Source organism: Hibiscus syriacus, unplaced genomic scaffold (assembly GCF_006381635.1).
Source record: "Hibiscus syriacus cultivar Baekdansim isolate YM2019G1 unplaced genomic scaffold, ASM638163v2 tig00002684_pilon, whole genome shotgun sequence".
Classification (NCBI taxonomy): Eukaryota; Viridiplantae; Streptophyta; class Magnoliopsida; order Malvales; family Malvaceae; genus Hibiscus; species Hibiscus syriacus.
The window spans coordinates 475,344-491,966 of NW_024061939.1; the positions used below are offsets into that span (position 1 = coordinate 475,344).

The window sequence follows — 16,623 nt, forward strand, 5'->3', positions numbered from 1 at the left end:
GAGTGTTTGACCGAGTCGAGTCAAAAAAAAATTGAGTTATTCGAATTGACGAGTCCTATTTTACAACTCAGAGTTGACTTGAAAATATTTCGAGTTGAGTCGAGTTTATAAAATTAGAGTCAAGTTGAGTTGAATTTTCGAGTTTGTGTTTAAATTTAATTATCAATATTTATAATATTATGATATTATTTGATTTCAATTTAAATGATTTTTTATGATCATATATATATATAATCTATTCCTATGATCTTTGATAAAATACAATATATATATATATTTCTTTTATATGTGATATACATATATCATACAGAATTTGAAATCAATTAGAGTGGGGGTTTTTCGAAACGAGTCGAGTCAAGTCGAATTTTGCTCACTCCTACTTATAGGTAATGCTCTTGAGAAAAAGAAGGTACCACAGCGGCCATTTGCGAACTAGAATCAGATGAAGAAACCTGGGAGGGATCACAGCTCGTGGTAAAGGCAGCCTGAGTATCTCTGTTTTGTGAAGCGAAAATTTGAAAATTTTGCTGCTACTTCTCATTAATATTTACACCCACACTGTTGCATTTATATACAAAGATAATCTAACTAAGCAACTAATCATATGTAACTAATCATCTAACAGACTACAAACTCCGACAGTACTTGATGTCACCAAAGATGGTGGAAATGGCATTTGGATTCTACTAATTTTGGGCATCATCTGCTCTGGCACCAAATGCTGTCCCCGGTGCTTAACTTCTTTCGATCTTTGTCCGACGAAATCATGTAGGGTTTGATGGGGCGAAGTTCTTGTTTTTCATTGGGATCATTTTGTTAGTTACATATGCAAGTTATAGTCTTTAATAGCCAAGCAGAAAATGGAGTTATGAGTAACTAATAAATTACGATAGTATGATAATTTCGGACTATAGTACATGAGTATTAACGCATTTGAAAGCCAAGATTATCCAACTTTCTTATTGTACACCAACTTGAAAATATAGGAATCTAATATTGCATAACATTCTTTCTTACACCCTATAGTAATTTGTCAACGTTTTCCCATCCAGTTCCTTGGTGAAGAACCTTTTCATGTAGTCATGATATATAAACTGACGGTATCGAGGCGGTTTCTCCTGCAAAGTAAGCTCGGAAAACGGACCATACAGGGCTTCCCTGGCACTAGGATTGTAGAAAACGGCGATCGACACCCGGGGTTCATCGGAAGGATTAGCCAGAACTCTGTGCTCCACACTAATGTACTCATCATTTGACAGAATCTGAAAAATTGTGGCAAAAAACTTCTTCAAACACCAGAATTCACAGCAACAAATAAAACTAGTAGTATATACGCTCTCGCTACCTGAAGAATATCTGCAATGTTTATAACAAGGGCACCGTGAACCGGTTTGACATCCACCCAGTCTCCTTCATGTTTGATCTGCAATCCACCGATGTGATCCTGCAGCAACAACGTCAACACTCCCGGATCGGTATGCGATGCGATGCCGACCGTGAGATCAGGCTGAGGGCAGTGAGGATAGCAGTGCCCCACCATCATTCTTGCATCTAAACACGTAGTGTTCTTGAGCCTATCCGTATCCAATCCGAGACCTTCCGACAATAGCCCCATCAGCAGCTCGCCTAATGTTTCGGAATGCTTGCTCCATTGGACCACCACGTCTCTACAAACCTCGGGAATGTTCTCCAGCTCCGGCAGCGTTGGTGATAGCTTTATCTGGAGTGTGTCCCTATCATTCCACCCAATATTTCAACTACTCTTCAGAATTACTTCATCAATATTCAATCATTCCAACAATTTTTCATTAAAATTATTTTCGCTAATTAACTTGCAACTAAAAAACTGAATTGAGCCGAAATTGGATTTAATGAAACTGAATTAGATAACTTTTTATTCAAATATCACCCACTATAAAATTATTTCTTTTTCTTTACATCTATTTCATATCAACATTCCTTTTTGTCTAGCATGTTATCTGAAAAAAGTCTTTGAAAGTCTGTCACGTTTGATAAACACGTGTTATCTACAAAACGTCTTTGAAAGTGTATTTTCACCTCTATGTCGGCAACATAGACACATGTTAAATTAAAATGATAGAACAAAAAAATAGAAATAAAAAAATATATGAAAAATTATGCAAATTTTGTCCAAAAGAATACATATGTTCAACAAGCAATTGCAAGAGAACAAGTAATATTCAAATCGAATTTTGGATTATTTTTCTGCAAGCAAAGCTAAGTCAATTCTAGGAAGCTCAAATTAATTCAGAGAATTGATAATATAATTAAATCAGCCCAAATGATAATTAAAGAAAGATAAATAAATAGATAGAGTTGGAAGAAAACCTCCAGCTAGCGGCTTTAGAGAGAAACAAGTCAACGTTGGAAAAAAAGTTAACACCGGTGGTTACATCACGGGTATAGAACTTGGCCTTAACGTCGGTCGGCTGCTCGTGGAAGGCTCTGATGGAACCGATCATACGGTCCAGAACTTGCACGGGAACTCCATGGTTTACGATCTGGAAGAAACCAAAGGTTCGGGAGGCGGCGGCTATCTGCTCCACGACCGTCGAACGGGGCGCCGAGAGGTCGATGGTAGGGATGACGACGGGGGGCTTGGATTTGGGTTTGGGTTTGAGGTCGGATAAAGTTTGGGGTGGGTGAATGAAGATGGAAGGGATGGTGGTCAGACCCGAATCCACCAGCCCTTTTACTCCGATTTTTGATGCATCGAATCTTTTCACTTCTTCGGCTCTGTCGTAGTGGTTCTCGCCGCCGGTTACGGCTGTTGCCATTTTTCTAACAAGGCAAAGATGTCAGGGGTGAGATTTTCTAACTATAGAATGTTCACGATAGTTTACTCGTATAGGGATAATTTCACCCAACAGGGTCGAATTATGTATAAAGAAAAGAAAAGCTTTCGAAAACCCATTTACAAGCAGCTAAAGTGGACGGGAAAAAACTAAAAAAAATAATAATGGAAATATAAGAAGAAATATGGGTTAGAAGTGTAACACTTACCCGTAAAAGCGTTCAAGATCTGCAGTGGTGAAAGGGAAATTGGAGACTGGTTCTTACGGACAGTGTGTATATATATAATAGTTGGATGCTAAAGGTCAAAGATGAAAATAAAAATTTATGTGGTGCTGCTTTCAGAATTAGGTTGCGTTTTTGGTGGAATGTCTTTCTTGTTGTTATTGTCGAGCCAATGAAAGGAGAAGTCATTTTTGGGTTGGTTACTACAGAGCATATAAAGACAGCTTGAGTTGGACTTTATGTAGCAATTTTAAGCGTCCACGCCTAACAGGTTTTTTCCCCCAAATACGGCTGGCAGACAAATTATTTGGCCCCATAGAACTTTTCAGATTTTATTTTGAGATTTACAATAATTCTTACAATAAAAAAGAACTCATCATGATATATTATTTTTATATTAAAAGTACGTAACTCGAGTTACGTTATATTTTTTTTTCAAAATAAGATAGATTTTGTTTAAAAGAGAACAAATTATGAATATTACATTATACCATGAGAAATGCACATTAAGAAGGAAAAAAATAAACTTAATACATTAACATAAGGACATGACTAAACTTACAAACATCATAAACCTTAAATAAAATCATAAACATAGCAATATTGATTAAGATTTTTTAATCTTCGTAAGCAATAGACTTTTCAGAAGTAATATTAAGTTCTTCAATTCTCCATTATTTTTGTTGTTGTCGTTCATGTACAAATTGAAACCATGCTTATGGGTCTCCATCATCTATGTTTGTTTCTTGGTAATTTGTCTTAGTTGGTGGGATATTCGAGCTGTAAGCAACATCCTCAATCGTACGAGCAAAGTCGAGATCAATGAACTTTACAAACAAATCGACATTACAAAAAGAATGATAGAAGTATGTCTCAATCATGTCAGCAAGGTCTACATCATCGCTTAGATGAAACCTCATGCAAGATAGTGGCAATCTATAATGTAACGAAGATACTCTTTTACTGCTTTCGAGTTGAACTCTTGTTTCTATACTGAACTTCAACTCGTCTAGTTGAATATTTTTTTGAAAAACGTGATTAAAGATTTGAAATCATAAAAAACAGTTTAACGGATAGTTGTCATGTTTGAAATGAACTCATGCTTTGGAAGTGAAAGATAGAAAGAGTTTTAGTTTTTTTTCTTTAATGTCATAGTAAAATGGCTTTCAACTCACATATATTAATAGTTCTTGAAGATGATTAAATGGACACTGAAAAGTTGGTGAAATGTGTCATTATTTGGCCTATGTGAAATACACGTTTTTTTTATTTGAAGTGATAAATGCACCACAAAAAAAATTTCTAATTTGAGTTGATACATCATTGAAAAGTTGTTGGAGATGATAAGGCACCACTATTTCACATGTTTTCTGAAATTTTACTTAAATAATGCATTGAATTACCTCTGAAAAGTTGCATTATTTTTACAGTAAATGACCTCTAAAAAGTTGTTGAAATGGTGCATTACTTGAGCATTAAAAAGTTGTTGAAATAGTGCATAATTTGGCTTATGTGAAATACACGTTTTTTTTATAATTTGAAATGATAATGCAAGACTGAAGAGTTTTATAATTTGAGTTCATATTTCAATGAAAAATAGTTGGAAGGGTGTATTAGTTTGCCTGAGTTAAAAACATGTTTTTTATATGAAGTGATAATGAACCACTAAACAGTTTTCTGATTTGAGTTCATATATCACTTAAAAGTTGCTGAAGATGATAATACACTACTATTTCACCCGTTTTCTAAAAACTTGTTTAAATTATGCATTAAATGGCCTCTGAAAAGTTGCATTATTTCTAAAGTAAGAAGGATGCACAACTAGCTATGAAGGAGTTTTGTATAAAAGCTCATATGGAATTCAATGTTGTGGAGTCTGATAAAAAAACATTTTTTTTCCAGATATATAAACAACAACGTCGGTTGTAAGTGGAGGATACGTGTCTCATACCTACAGCAAAAGATGTTGTAGGAAGTCATAAGGTTCCACAACCAGCACATTTGCACATTCAACTCCTTGAAACAAGCCTACAAGAACTTAGACTCCGATGTCACATGTATATATGTGATACTATTTGGATGGCGATATTAATGATAATCGCATCAATATGAAATACATTTGGCTATATTTCGTCTTACTACAAGTCTTGGATGGCCAAAAGAAAGCTATGATACTATTTTACGGTGAATGGGATCAATCGTACAATGAGCTTACATATTTGTTGCACACAATGGAATATTTCATCCCAGGAAACATTGTTCACTCATATACTTATTGTTGAAAACATTTTGATGTTTTGATATAACAAATAAAGTATAAATGGATTTTAAGATTTTATATTCAATTTAAAATTATATATTCGATTAAATTATTCGAATATCAAAAATATTACTCCAAGTTTTCAAATGTCATTTTTAATCCTTACTTAAGTGCAAAATTGTGTTTTAATCTTAAAATATTTTTGAAACAATCTTTACAAAGTATTTCGAACCTTAAACGAGCCAAAAACAAGTTTTGTTAAGGAAGGTATTGATACACTCCTTGGGTGTATCAATACACCCCAACTTCGAATGGAATAAGGGTATCGATACACAGTTGATGTACCGATACACTCCTGGCTCTGAGAAACATCGAATGTAATTTAGGTACCGATACACTCTTGAGTGTACCGATACACTAGGTCAACCAACGGTCGAAATATTTGAATTTTACACTGAGTGTACCGATATACCTTACAGTGTACCGATACACCTACGTTCCCAATATATATTTTAAATGGTATTCACACCATAACGGCTTTATTGACTTCAACAATGATCCCCAACGTTCAAAAGTGATCCAAGGTGTATTTAAAGAAGCTCAGGATCCATTGATCAACAAGAATTGAGAAAGAATCGAGAGAGAAAGCATCAAACGTCAAGTTTATGAAATTCAAGTCAATTTTCTTTCAATATTCAATTTTCTTTCAAGAACACATTTTGTGCTCAATTGTAATCATCTTTGAGTGTTCTTTTCTTATTCTAGAATTGTGCAAACATCTTGCCTAGTGAGGTTTTCTGTAAGTTTCTGAAATTTGTAAGTTTCTCTTTAGGAGAGAGTGTTCTCAAGAATTTGAGGTATAATTCTTGAGGAAGTTGTAAGGTTACTCTTTGTCCTCAAAAGAAAGACAAATTAGTGAATTTGTGGAAAATCCTTAGTGTGGATAGCTAAGGTAGTGGACGTAGACTTTGGTTGAGAAAGGCAAACCACTCTAAATCATTGTGCAAATATTTTCAATTTTTTGAAAAAGCTTCCACCAAATTTTATTGCCAATTCACCCCCTCTTGGTCGATTCATCGATCAATTAACTCAACAATTGGTATCAGATCTACACTCATTTGAAGGTTTAACCACCTCTTGAGTCGATTCGGGAAGAATTATATCGATATTCAACTCATCAATGGCCTCCACTTCAAACTTCAACTTCGTTCTTGATTCTCAGTCTGCCAACAAGCCTCATTTCTTCAATGAAGCTAATTATGCTTATTGGAAGAATAGAATGAGGTACATCATTCAAGCAAGTGACATGGGAGCATAAAGAATTGTGGAGAATGGATATATCCAACCATCCACTTATTCAAATTTGTGGAGTGAAGAAGAGACGAAAATGTTTCAGCTCAACTCAAAGGCTATCCATATTATATTTTGTGCTCTTGGACCAGATGAATACGAGAGAGTTTCATCTTGTACAACCGCCAAGGAGATATGGGATAAACTATAAGTCACTCATGAAGGCACAAACAAGGTAAAAGAATCTAAAATTAGTCTTCTAACTCATAGCTATGAAAATTTCAGGATGAAACCAGATGAAGATATCAAAGCTATGACGGATGGATATTATGTGCTTGTCAATGGTGTCAAGTCATATGGAGTGATCATTCCAAATGAGAAGCTTGTGAGGAAGTTAATATATTCTCTTCCTAAAGCTTGACAATCAAAGAAGATGGTGATCATCGAAGGAAAAAATCTAAAGTCTTTAACTCTTGATGAACTCATCGGTTCTCTCCTTACGCATGACATAATGATTCAAGATGAGGTAGACCTTCAGAAGAAGGATGAGACAAAGAAGGATACAGAGTAAAAGAAGAATGTTGGAGTTGCTCTCAAATCCACAAAAGTTAAGAGTGATTTGATGATGACGGCGATGATGAAGAGATGCCATTATTTGTCAAACGGTTCATAAAATTAATGAAGCCCAATAGAGGAACAAAAATTCAAAAGAAATGAAGGCTTCAAAAATGAACCAAAGGAGAATAACCCGATCATTTGCTACAAATGCAAAAAGCCCGGGCATGTCAAATACGATTGCCTACAATTAAAGAAGAAGGATCAATCAAAGAAGAAGCACAAGGCACACGTGGCTACTTGGAGTGATGATGATGAATCATCAAATGAAGAGAAACAAGAAGTAGTAAACTTGTGCTTGATGGCCACCGGGGAAGATTCTGAGGTAACCTCTAGCTCATTTAATTTCGAAGATTATTCTTTTGATGAGTTGTTAGAGGAATATACTGGTTTGGCTTCGGATTATGAGAAATTATTTTTGAAATACAATAATGATATTTCAAAATTGAAAAACAAAAATAGTCTCATATCCATGACCAACATTTATCTTGAGAGTAAGATTAAAAATTTGCAAACCGAACTAGATGAGTTTGAAAAGAAAAATAATGATTTGCATAACTTACTTTCAAGAGTCAACGATGATCATCAAAAATAAATTGAAGATCTTAAAGCTTCTTTTGATAAAGTTGGAACAAAACGTTTTGAAAATGGAGAAAGTTCAAAATCAAGCTTTGTTAGAAAAGTTTTAAAAACTACAATCATAGAGGTCTCCAAAGAACCTCAAATAGTAAAATTATTAGAAGTATATGGGTTCCTAAAGAACTCATTACTACTAAAGATAAGGATATTCTACACAAATGGATACCTAAGGGGACTAGGATTTTAGAAACTAATGAATATGAACACAAAAGAATTTGGGTACCAAAAATTAGAAATTAATATATGTTTGTAGGAAAATGAGCATGGCTACAAGGCACAAAATACAAAAGGTTACATTAAAGGTATAGGTACTATAGGTAATACCTCTTCCATACAAATAGAAAAAATTTTATATGTGAATGAGTTGAAGCATAATCTATTGAGTATTTGTCAATTATATGTTAAAGGATACAATGTCTTATTTGAAACAAATGGTTGTAAAATTATTGACATTGCATCTAATCGGATTATGCTTGTTGGTCATAGAATAGGAAATATATACATGGTGCATTTAGACTCTATTAATATGACTAACTTGTGCCTAGTTGCTAAGGATGAACATGATAGTTGGTTATGGCATAGGAGACTAGGACACACTAGCATGAGTGTTTTACAAAGACTAATTCAAGGAGATTTAGTAAGAGGGTTGTCAAAGCTAAAATTTGATAGAAATAAAATATGTGATGCATGTGCTAAAGGAAAATACAAAAGAGCTTCCTTTAAGCCCATTAATGATGTATCAACTAGTAGAGTATAACAATTGATCCATATAGATCTTTTTGGGCCAATTAGGACTGTTAGCTTGGGTGGAAAATAATATTGTTTTGTATTGGTAGATGACTATTCTAGATATACTTGGGTTATATTTTTAAGTACTAAAGATAAAGCATTAGAAAAATTCATCACGTTTTCAAAAGTAATCCAAAACGAAAAAGGTCACTCCATTTCTAGTGATAGGAGTGATCATGGTACTGAATTTGAAAATCTTGGATTTACTAAGTTTTGTATTTCAAATGGGATTAGCCATAATTTTTCAGCACATAAAACCCCTCAACAAAATGGAGTTGTTGATAGGAAAAATCGAACTTTACAAGAAATGGCTAGAACCATGCTTTGTGAAAACAATTTGCCAAAATATTTTTGGGCAGAAGCCACAAATATCACTTGTTATGTTGTAAATCGAGTAATGATTAGGACTATTTTAAAGAAAACTCCATATGAACTTTTCAAAAATAAAAAGCCTAACGTAAATGTTTTGTTTTAAACAACGATAAAGACAATCTTGGCAAATTTGATGCTAAAAGTGATGAAGGAATATTTCTAGGTTATTCCTTAAATTTTAAAGCTTATCGAGTATTTAATAAAAGAACTTTAGTGGTAGAAGAGTCTATACAAGTTGTTGTCGATGATAATCCCCTTCTGAGGACATGATGTTGGACATGACATTGGAGAACCATCATCAAAGGAAGAAATGAAAGATGAGGAAATTCACGATGCTCTCGAGAATCCAACCATTGAAGAAAGGGAAGTCTCTTACCCAAGAGAATACAACTATGTCAAGGATGGTGAAATTATAGGTGATCCATCCAAAGGGGTAACAACTAGATCTTCTCTTAGAAATATATGTAATTATGTTTCATTTATCTCATGCATAGAGCCTAAGAATATCCAAGAAGCATTAAAAGATGAAAATTGGATTATGGTTATACAAGAAGAGTTAAATCAATTTGAGAGAAGTAAAGTATGTACATTAGTTGAGGCATAGACTATGATGAAACATATGCTCCCGTAGCTAGGTTGGAAGATTTTAGAATGTTATTAGCATTTGCATGCTTCAATGAATTTAAATTATATCAAATGGATGTTAAAAGTGCATTTTTAAATGGTTTTATAAAAGAAGAAGTGTATGTGGAACAACCTCCTAGTTTTGAAGATTCAAAATTTCCAGATCATGTTTTTAAATTGACAAAAGCTTTATATGGTTTAAAACAAGCTCCTAGAGCTTGATATACAAGATTGTTAAATTTTTTGATTAAAAAAGGTTTTTCGAAAGGAAATGTTGACACTATATTGTTTTTAAAGCGAAAAGGTAAAGATTTATTAGTAGTTTAAATTTATGTTAATGATATAATACTTGGTTCTACTAATGATGCTCTTTGCCAAGAATTTTCTAAGCTAATGCAAAGTGAATTCGAGATGAGCATGATGGGGGAGCTCTTATTTTTCTTGGGACTCCAAATCAAGCAAAGAAAAGATGACATCTTTATCAATCAAGCAAAATACGTCAAGGATATGCTCAAAAAGTTTAGATTGGAAAATGTCAAACCCCAAGCCACTCCAATAAGCTCATCTACAAAGATTTACAAAGATGAAGGAGCAGCTTAAGCTATATATATTTAAATCAATTGGTTATTTTCTTTAAAACCTTGTTTAAATTTTCATAGAGTCTTTTTGATTTAACAAAAAAAAGGGAGAATAAAGTAAGGGGGATTAATTTTTAAAATTGATTTCAAAAATGATTTTCAAAGAAAATCTTAAAACTACTAAAATGTTTTGTTATATAAAAAAGGGAGAGATTGTTTAACACATTTTGATGTTTCGATATAACAAATAAAGTGTAAATGAATTTTAAATTTTTATATTCAATTTAACATTATATATTCGATTAAATTATTTGAATATCAAAAATATTACTCCAAGTTTTCAAATGTCATTTTTAATCCTTACTTAAGTATAAAATTGTGTTTTAATCTTAAAATATTTTTGAAACAATTTTTACAAAGTATTTCGAACCTTAAACGAGCCAAAAACAAGTTTTGTTAAGGGAGGTACCGATACACTCCTTGGATGTATCGATACACCCCAACTTTGAATGGAATAAGGGTATCGATAATAAATTGATGTACTGCTACACTCCTAGCTCCGAGAAACATCGAATGTAATTTAGGTACTGATACACTCTTGAGTGTACCGATACACTAGGTCAACCAACGGTCGAAATATTTGAATTTTACATTGAGTGTACCGATACACCTTACAGTGTATTGATACACCTACACTCCCAACAGATATTTTAATGGTATTCACACCATAACGACTTTATTGACTTCACCAATGATCCCCAATGTTCAGAAGTGATCCAAGGTGTATTTAAATAAGCTCAGGAGCCATTGATAAACAAGAATTGAGAAAGAATCAAGAGAGAAAGCATCAAACATCAAGTTTGTGAAATTCAAGCCAATTTTCTTTCAATATTCATTTTGCTTTCAAGAACACATTTTGTGCTCAATTATAATCATCTTTGAGTGTTCTTTTTTTTTATTCTAGAATTGTGCAAACATCTTACCTAATGAGGTTTTTCTGTAAGTCTGCGAAATTTGTAAGTTTCTCTTGGGAGAGAGTGTTCTCAAGAATTTGGGGTATAATTCTTGAGGGAGTTGTAAGGTTACTCTTTTTCCTCAAAAGAAAGACAAATTAGTGAATTTGTGGAAAATCCTTGTGTGGATAGCTAAGGTAGTGGACGTAGACTTTGGTTGAAAAAGTCGAACCACTCTAAATCGTTGTGCAAATATTTTCAATTTTCTGCAAAAGCTTCCATCAAAATTTTTATTGCCAATTCACCCCCTCTTGGTCGATTCATCGATCGATTAACTCAACACTTATCCCATGTCCACATTTGATGGACAAATTATCCCACAGAATAGAGTTTTTCAAGGCTTGTTCTGGGCTTTTAAGTCATCAATTGAAGGTTTTTGTTACTACAAATAGATGGTTTAAGTGGATGTCACTTTTCTATACAGTGTATACGAACACGTCCAAATGATTGTTGTTGCACAAGATGGTGACATAAACATCTTCTCCATTACCTTTGTCATTGTTAAAAATGAGGATGAGGAAATATGAAATTTTTTGTCAAACTTGCGCGCCCATGTTGTTATCAAGATGGGGTTTGTATGATCTCAGACCATTCACTTGGGTTGTTATTCACTATTGACAGACTGGGAAGTAAGTAGTCGCCTTTGTATCCGTTTCTTGTTTATTGCATATGTCATATTACTTTCAATGCTATGACGAGGTTTAAGAATAAGAAGATGAAGAAAGAGATTATCAACATGGGTAGCTTATTCTTTTTCCCCTTTATTTTTAATTATTCGTAAACCTAATTATTTTTTCAGGCTACGCATTAATACAACTGAGCTTCCGTGCAATACTGGAAAATTTGTGGAAGTATGGAGAAGAGGTTTATAACTTTGCAGCTGAGATACATTGAGAAAGATAATCACAGGAATATGATGACCAAGGTAGGTGTTACGGTCATATAACAATCAATCTTACTGAATGTATCAATTCAGTGCTAAAAGGGACTAGACATCTTCCGGTGGCAGGTATTGTTCGGGTAGCTTACTTCAGATTGGGTAGAGTAGGGGCAGACAAATGTGCCAAAGTAGAGGAAATGCTCAATGAAGGTAGCAATTGTGCTCTAGATCTGGAGAAAGCAATGAACAAAACCAAACTCATGCAACATCAATGTATGATCATAATTTCGCCAGACTAGAATCTAATTACATTGTCCAAGCACTTATTCGACCACATGAGGGTGAGAATTCTTCCACCTACACTGGTAATCTGAATAGAAGATGGTGTGATTGTGGTCGATTTCAAGCCTTCAGATACCCATGCACTCACGTGGTTGCTGCATGTATGCATATGAAAGTAGACCCATACATTTACACTGATGATTGTTGTAGCATACATACTATGTGCAACATATACAGTTGCGAGTTTAAGTATCTCTCAAACAATGCATATTGACCACCTACTGTTTCTAAAGAATGGTTGTCCAATCCACAATTACGAAGGAAGCTGAGGGGTCGTCCTAAATCTAGTTAAATTCATACTGATATAGATGACCCTCAAAGAGAGTAAGGTCTGCCAAAGTTATGTGACCACTGCAGAGGTGAAGGCCACAATAGGAAGCACTGTCCACATCTCCCAAAATATCAAGTGGACCAATAAATCTTTTGTAATTGTATTCCCATGTTGTACCGATTTTACAAAATTTATCAATATCAATGATAATTTTTCATTTTTTTACGTTTTATATATAATTGCAAACTATAACGTTAAACTAAACTCAAATTCATACATTTATTTAAAACATTTTTTCAACAAAATAAAAAAGTTTTCCTCTTTTCCTTCCTTTCAATTTTTACATTATTATTTTTTCTTATTCTCACTCCCTTTGATGAGTCGTTTGCTAAATCGACTTGCCACGGAGGCCATTTGGTTCTTGTTCATAACATAATTCATGGTTGAAATACTATATTAACAATAAATATTAATTTATAAAATATTAAATACAACAAGCAGTTTGTATAATAAATCCTCATAAAACTTGGAATACATAACACACGAATAACACAGCATTGGCCAGTCACCATGCTGGCAAAATAAAATGAAAAATGAGAGCAGCAAAATATTTCAAGCACAAAACGCTTATTGAGATCATAAGAAAACCGCAGTTACCATAATGAGAAGATAAACCATATTACCCACTTAAATCACTGGTTAATGTCTTGATCCGTCTCGGAAAGAGAAATAAGCTGGAATAATGGAGAGGATGAGATAAAATATGGCACCAAAGAAGCCAAACACAGTCCATGGGCTACTAAAATGAGTGTAATATAATTGAGCCAGAGTAGTCTTCCATGGATTGTTGCAGTACTTATGGATGCTCTCAGTAACTTTATTGTAAATCCCTTGTTCAGGCACCAAGTCTCTGCTCATCTTGTTGAAAAGATCAGCCACTTCTTGATCGCTTCCCAGGTAGTTGTGAATCAAACCTTTGACACGAAGCTCCTTGACATCTTCGGCCGTGTCGATGAGGGAATCCAAGAAGCACATATAAGAGGTTATGGCGAAATCATTTTCGTAATCCAGGCATGTCTCCAAGGCTACCAAGTTCATGAACTTGAAAGCTGTCGAGTCATCCACCAGAAGGCGTGGCATCTTCAGCCTCCCCAGGAAATTGCAGTGGAATGAGATGTTTTTCAAGTTGTTTGATTCGCTTGGCTTCACTCTTATTCCAGATTCCCTGAGCTCCTTGAAGCTACGATATGTCTTCCGGTGTTTTTGGCTGTCTCCGCAGGAGAGGAACATCCGGCCGATGGCGCTGTTGCTGTTCTCCTCGTTCGACCCCGTCAGGTGCTCTTCCCTCAAGCGCTCTAGTAGGTGGGCGTAATCGTCTTGCCGGTCTTCTCGAACGCCTCCGTGTTGCTTCTGCCGCCCACTTTTTACGTTAGTCATGAGGCTTTCGGCTATGAATTTTGTGATCGAGTCTTTCCATTGATGGGGATCCTTGGATGACTCGATCAAAATCTGCAGAACTCGGTAAGGAAGTTGTTTTTCTAGCAGGAACACATCAACTTGCGCAAATTCAAACGGTCTATTTTAGTTTTGAGACTCTCAAACCTACCTTTTACAATATTGTGTATGATAAACAATGTTGCAGAGCCGTCTATGAAAAACATCCAATCCAGCTTATCGTCGTCGAATTCTTTTATATCATCCGGCAGGGATTTAAATAGTGGTAGCGGTCACGTTTTCAGTCGCGTCGCGTTTATCGCAGTTACAGATATTACGGTTGTCATCGCGGTCACTGCAGGTACTGCGGTCGTGAATTTTTTTAAATTTCGCACAACTTATCTTAAAACATACTAACAATAATTGTAATTATAAGAAATCGTTTTAATGATTTTAGAATGTTTTCTAAGTGAAAGTGACATATATTTAAAGAACATAAAATGGTTAAATCAAATAGAATTAAAATAAAAGTATAAAATTTAAATATTAGAAATTTTGATTACTCAAAATATGACTAAATTAAATGAAAATTAAACTTTATAATCTAAATTATAGAATTTAAATGATGAGAGATGTTAAAATTATAATTAAGATATTATAAATTTTATTTTAAAAAATAAGGTGGGAGTGGGCTAGCCGAGTGGCCTTCAAAAATACCCAAGTCCCAACCTTCATCTTTATATTTTCATCAAACTTTCCAGCTCACAAACCAAACATTTTCACTATTTCACATTCACTCACAAACCCAAAACTAAGCTTCCCAGCTCCCCTGCTTTCATTTCCTGCAAGTTCCAGTCAGATGACCACGATTATTCCTCCTCGTACTGCTTCGTTTCCTTTATATAACTCCTTTCTTCCTTTTACTTTCTTCTTCCTTTTACTTTCTTCTTTCTCTTTTAACCGTTGAAATTTCTGGACTTTTTGCTTTGTAATAACGGTGGAATAACGCTTATAGCATCCCGTTATCGGTGCTTCACACCGTTACCCGTTAAATTACGAGCGTAATAGACCGCTATTGATGTGAATCCGTTACCCACTGCTAAAATCATCGATAACGGTTTCGTACGGCGACGCTACTGTGAAATAGCGGCCGCTATAACGTTTTCGGTCTGATATTTAAAACCCTGTCATCCGAATTATAACACTCCCTCAAATCGTTTATCTCAACCTTAATCTTGTCAAACAGATATTTGGTGGCAATTCCATTCTCTAGTACGAACAGAGCAGTGAGTTTGTGCTTGGCCTGCTCAGATCGCTTGAACCTGGAGTCAGGGTTTCAAATAGCGGACCGAAAATGTTACAGCGGCCGCTATTTCATGATAGCGTCGTCGTCCGAAACCATTATCGATGATTTTAGTGGTGGGTAACAGATTCACATCAATAGCGGTCTATCACGCCCGTAATTTAACGGGTAACGGTGGAAAGCACCGATATGGGGACGCTATAAGCGTTATTCCACTGTTATTGCAAAACAAAAAGTCCAGAAATTTCTACGGTTAAAAGAGAAAGAAGAAAGTAAAAGGAAGAAGAAAGTAAAAGGAAGAAAGGAGTTATATCCAAGGAAACGAAGCAGTACCAGGAGGAATCATCACGGTCATCTGACTGGAACTTGCAGGAAATGAAAGCAGGGGAGCTGGGAAGCTTAGTTCTGGGTTTGTGAGAGAATGTGAAATAGTGAAAATGTTTGGTTTGTGAGCTGGAAAGTTTGATGAAAATATGAAGATGAAGGTGGGACTTGGGTATTTTTGAAGGCCACTCGGCTGGCCCACTCCCACCCATTTTTTAAAATAAATTTTATAATATCTTAATTATAATTTTAACATATCTCATCATTTAAATTCTATAATTTAGATTGTAAAGCTTAATTTTCATTTAATTTAGTCATATTTTGAGTAATCAAAATTTCTAATATTTAAATTTTATACTTTTATTTTAGTTCTATTTGATTTAACCATTTTATGTTCTTTAAATATATGTCACAAAACATTCTAAAAATCATTAAAAACGATTCCTTATAATTATAATTATTGTTAGTATGTTTTAAGATAAGTTGTGCGAAATTTAAAAAAATTCACGACCGCAGTACCCACAATGACCGCGATGGCATCCGTAATATGCGCAACCAGACGCGACCGAAAACGTGACCGCTAACGCTATTTAAATCCCTGCTTCTCTAGTGTAGTGCTCAATAACATGCTTGGATTTCAAGTCTTCAATTGACTCTTAATTTGTGGCACCAGAGCTTCTCTAGTTATGGTTAGTATAATGATTCATTACCCTTTGTACTTTTTTAAGGTAAATAAGTATGGTACTTTTACAAAGTTCAATACACTTCATTATTTAATTACTCTTAGTCTCTTACAGTTGCACTAATAATGTTTTCATAATTAACAAGCCTTTTTCGTTTTAACTTGCTT

At 34.5% G+C, this 16,623-nt stretch overlaps 1 protein-coding gene and 1 pseudogene across 2 annotated transcripts; both read right to left on the bottom strand.

Annotated features, from left to right (window-relative positions):
• Positions 1-861: 861 nt before the first annotated feature.
• LOC120148725 (1-aminocyclopropane-1-carboxylate oxidase homolog 4-like) lies at positions 862-10,947 on the bottom strand. 2 transcript variants are annotated; one of them, XM_039161758.1, is made up of 5 exons: positions 10,942-10,947; positions 2,350-2,802; positions 1,346-1,733; positions 1,000-1,262; positions 862-962 (listed from the first exon to the last, which is right to left on the bottom strand). In XM_039161758.1, the coding sequence occupies exons 2-4, from the start codon at positions 2,796-2,798 to the stop codon at positions 1,014-1,016; spliced, it is 1,086 nt and encodes a 361-aa protein (XP_039017689.1). In that variant the 5' UTR covers positions 2,799-2,802; positions 10,942-10,947; the 3' UTR covers positions 862-962; positions 1,000-1,013. The 2 variants fall into 2 exon arrangements, with proteins under 2 accessions (XP_039017689.1, XP_039017696.1); XM_039161765.1 differs by lacking the exon at positions 10,942-10,947 and adding an exon at positions 3,025-3,087.
• A 2,464-nt stretch (positions 10,948-13,411) lies between these two features.
• LOC120148617 lies at positions 13,412-15,985 on the bottom strand (annotated as a pseudogene).
• Positions 15,986-16,623: the final 638 nt, after the last annotated feature.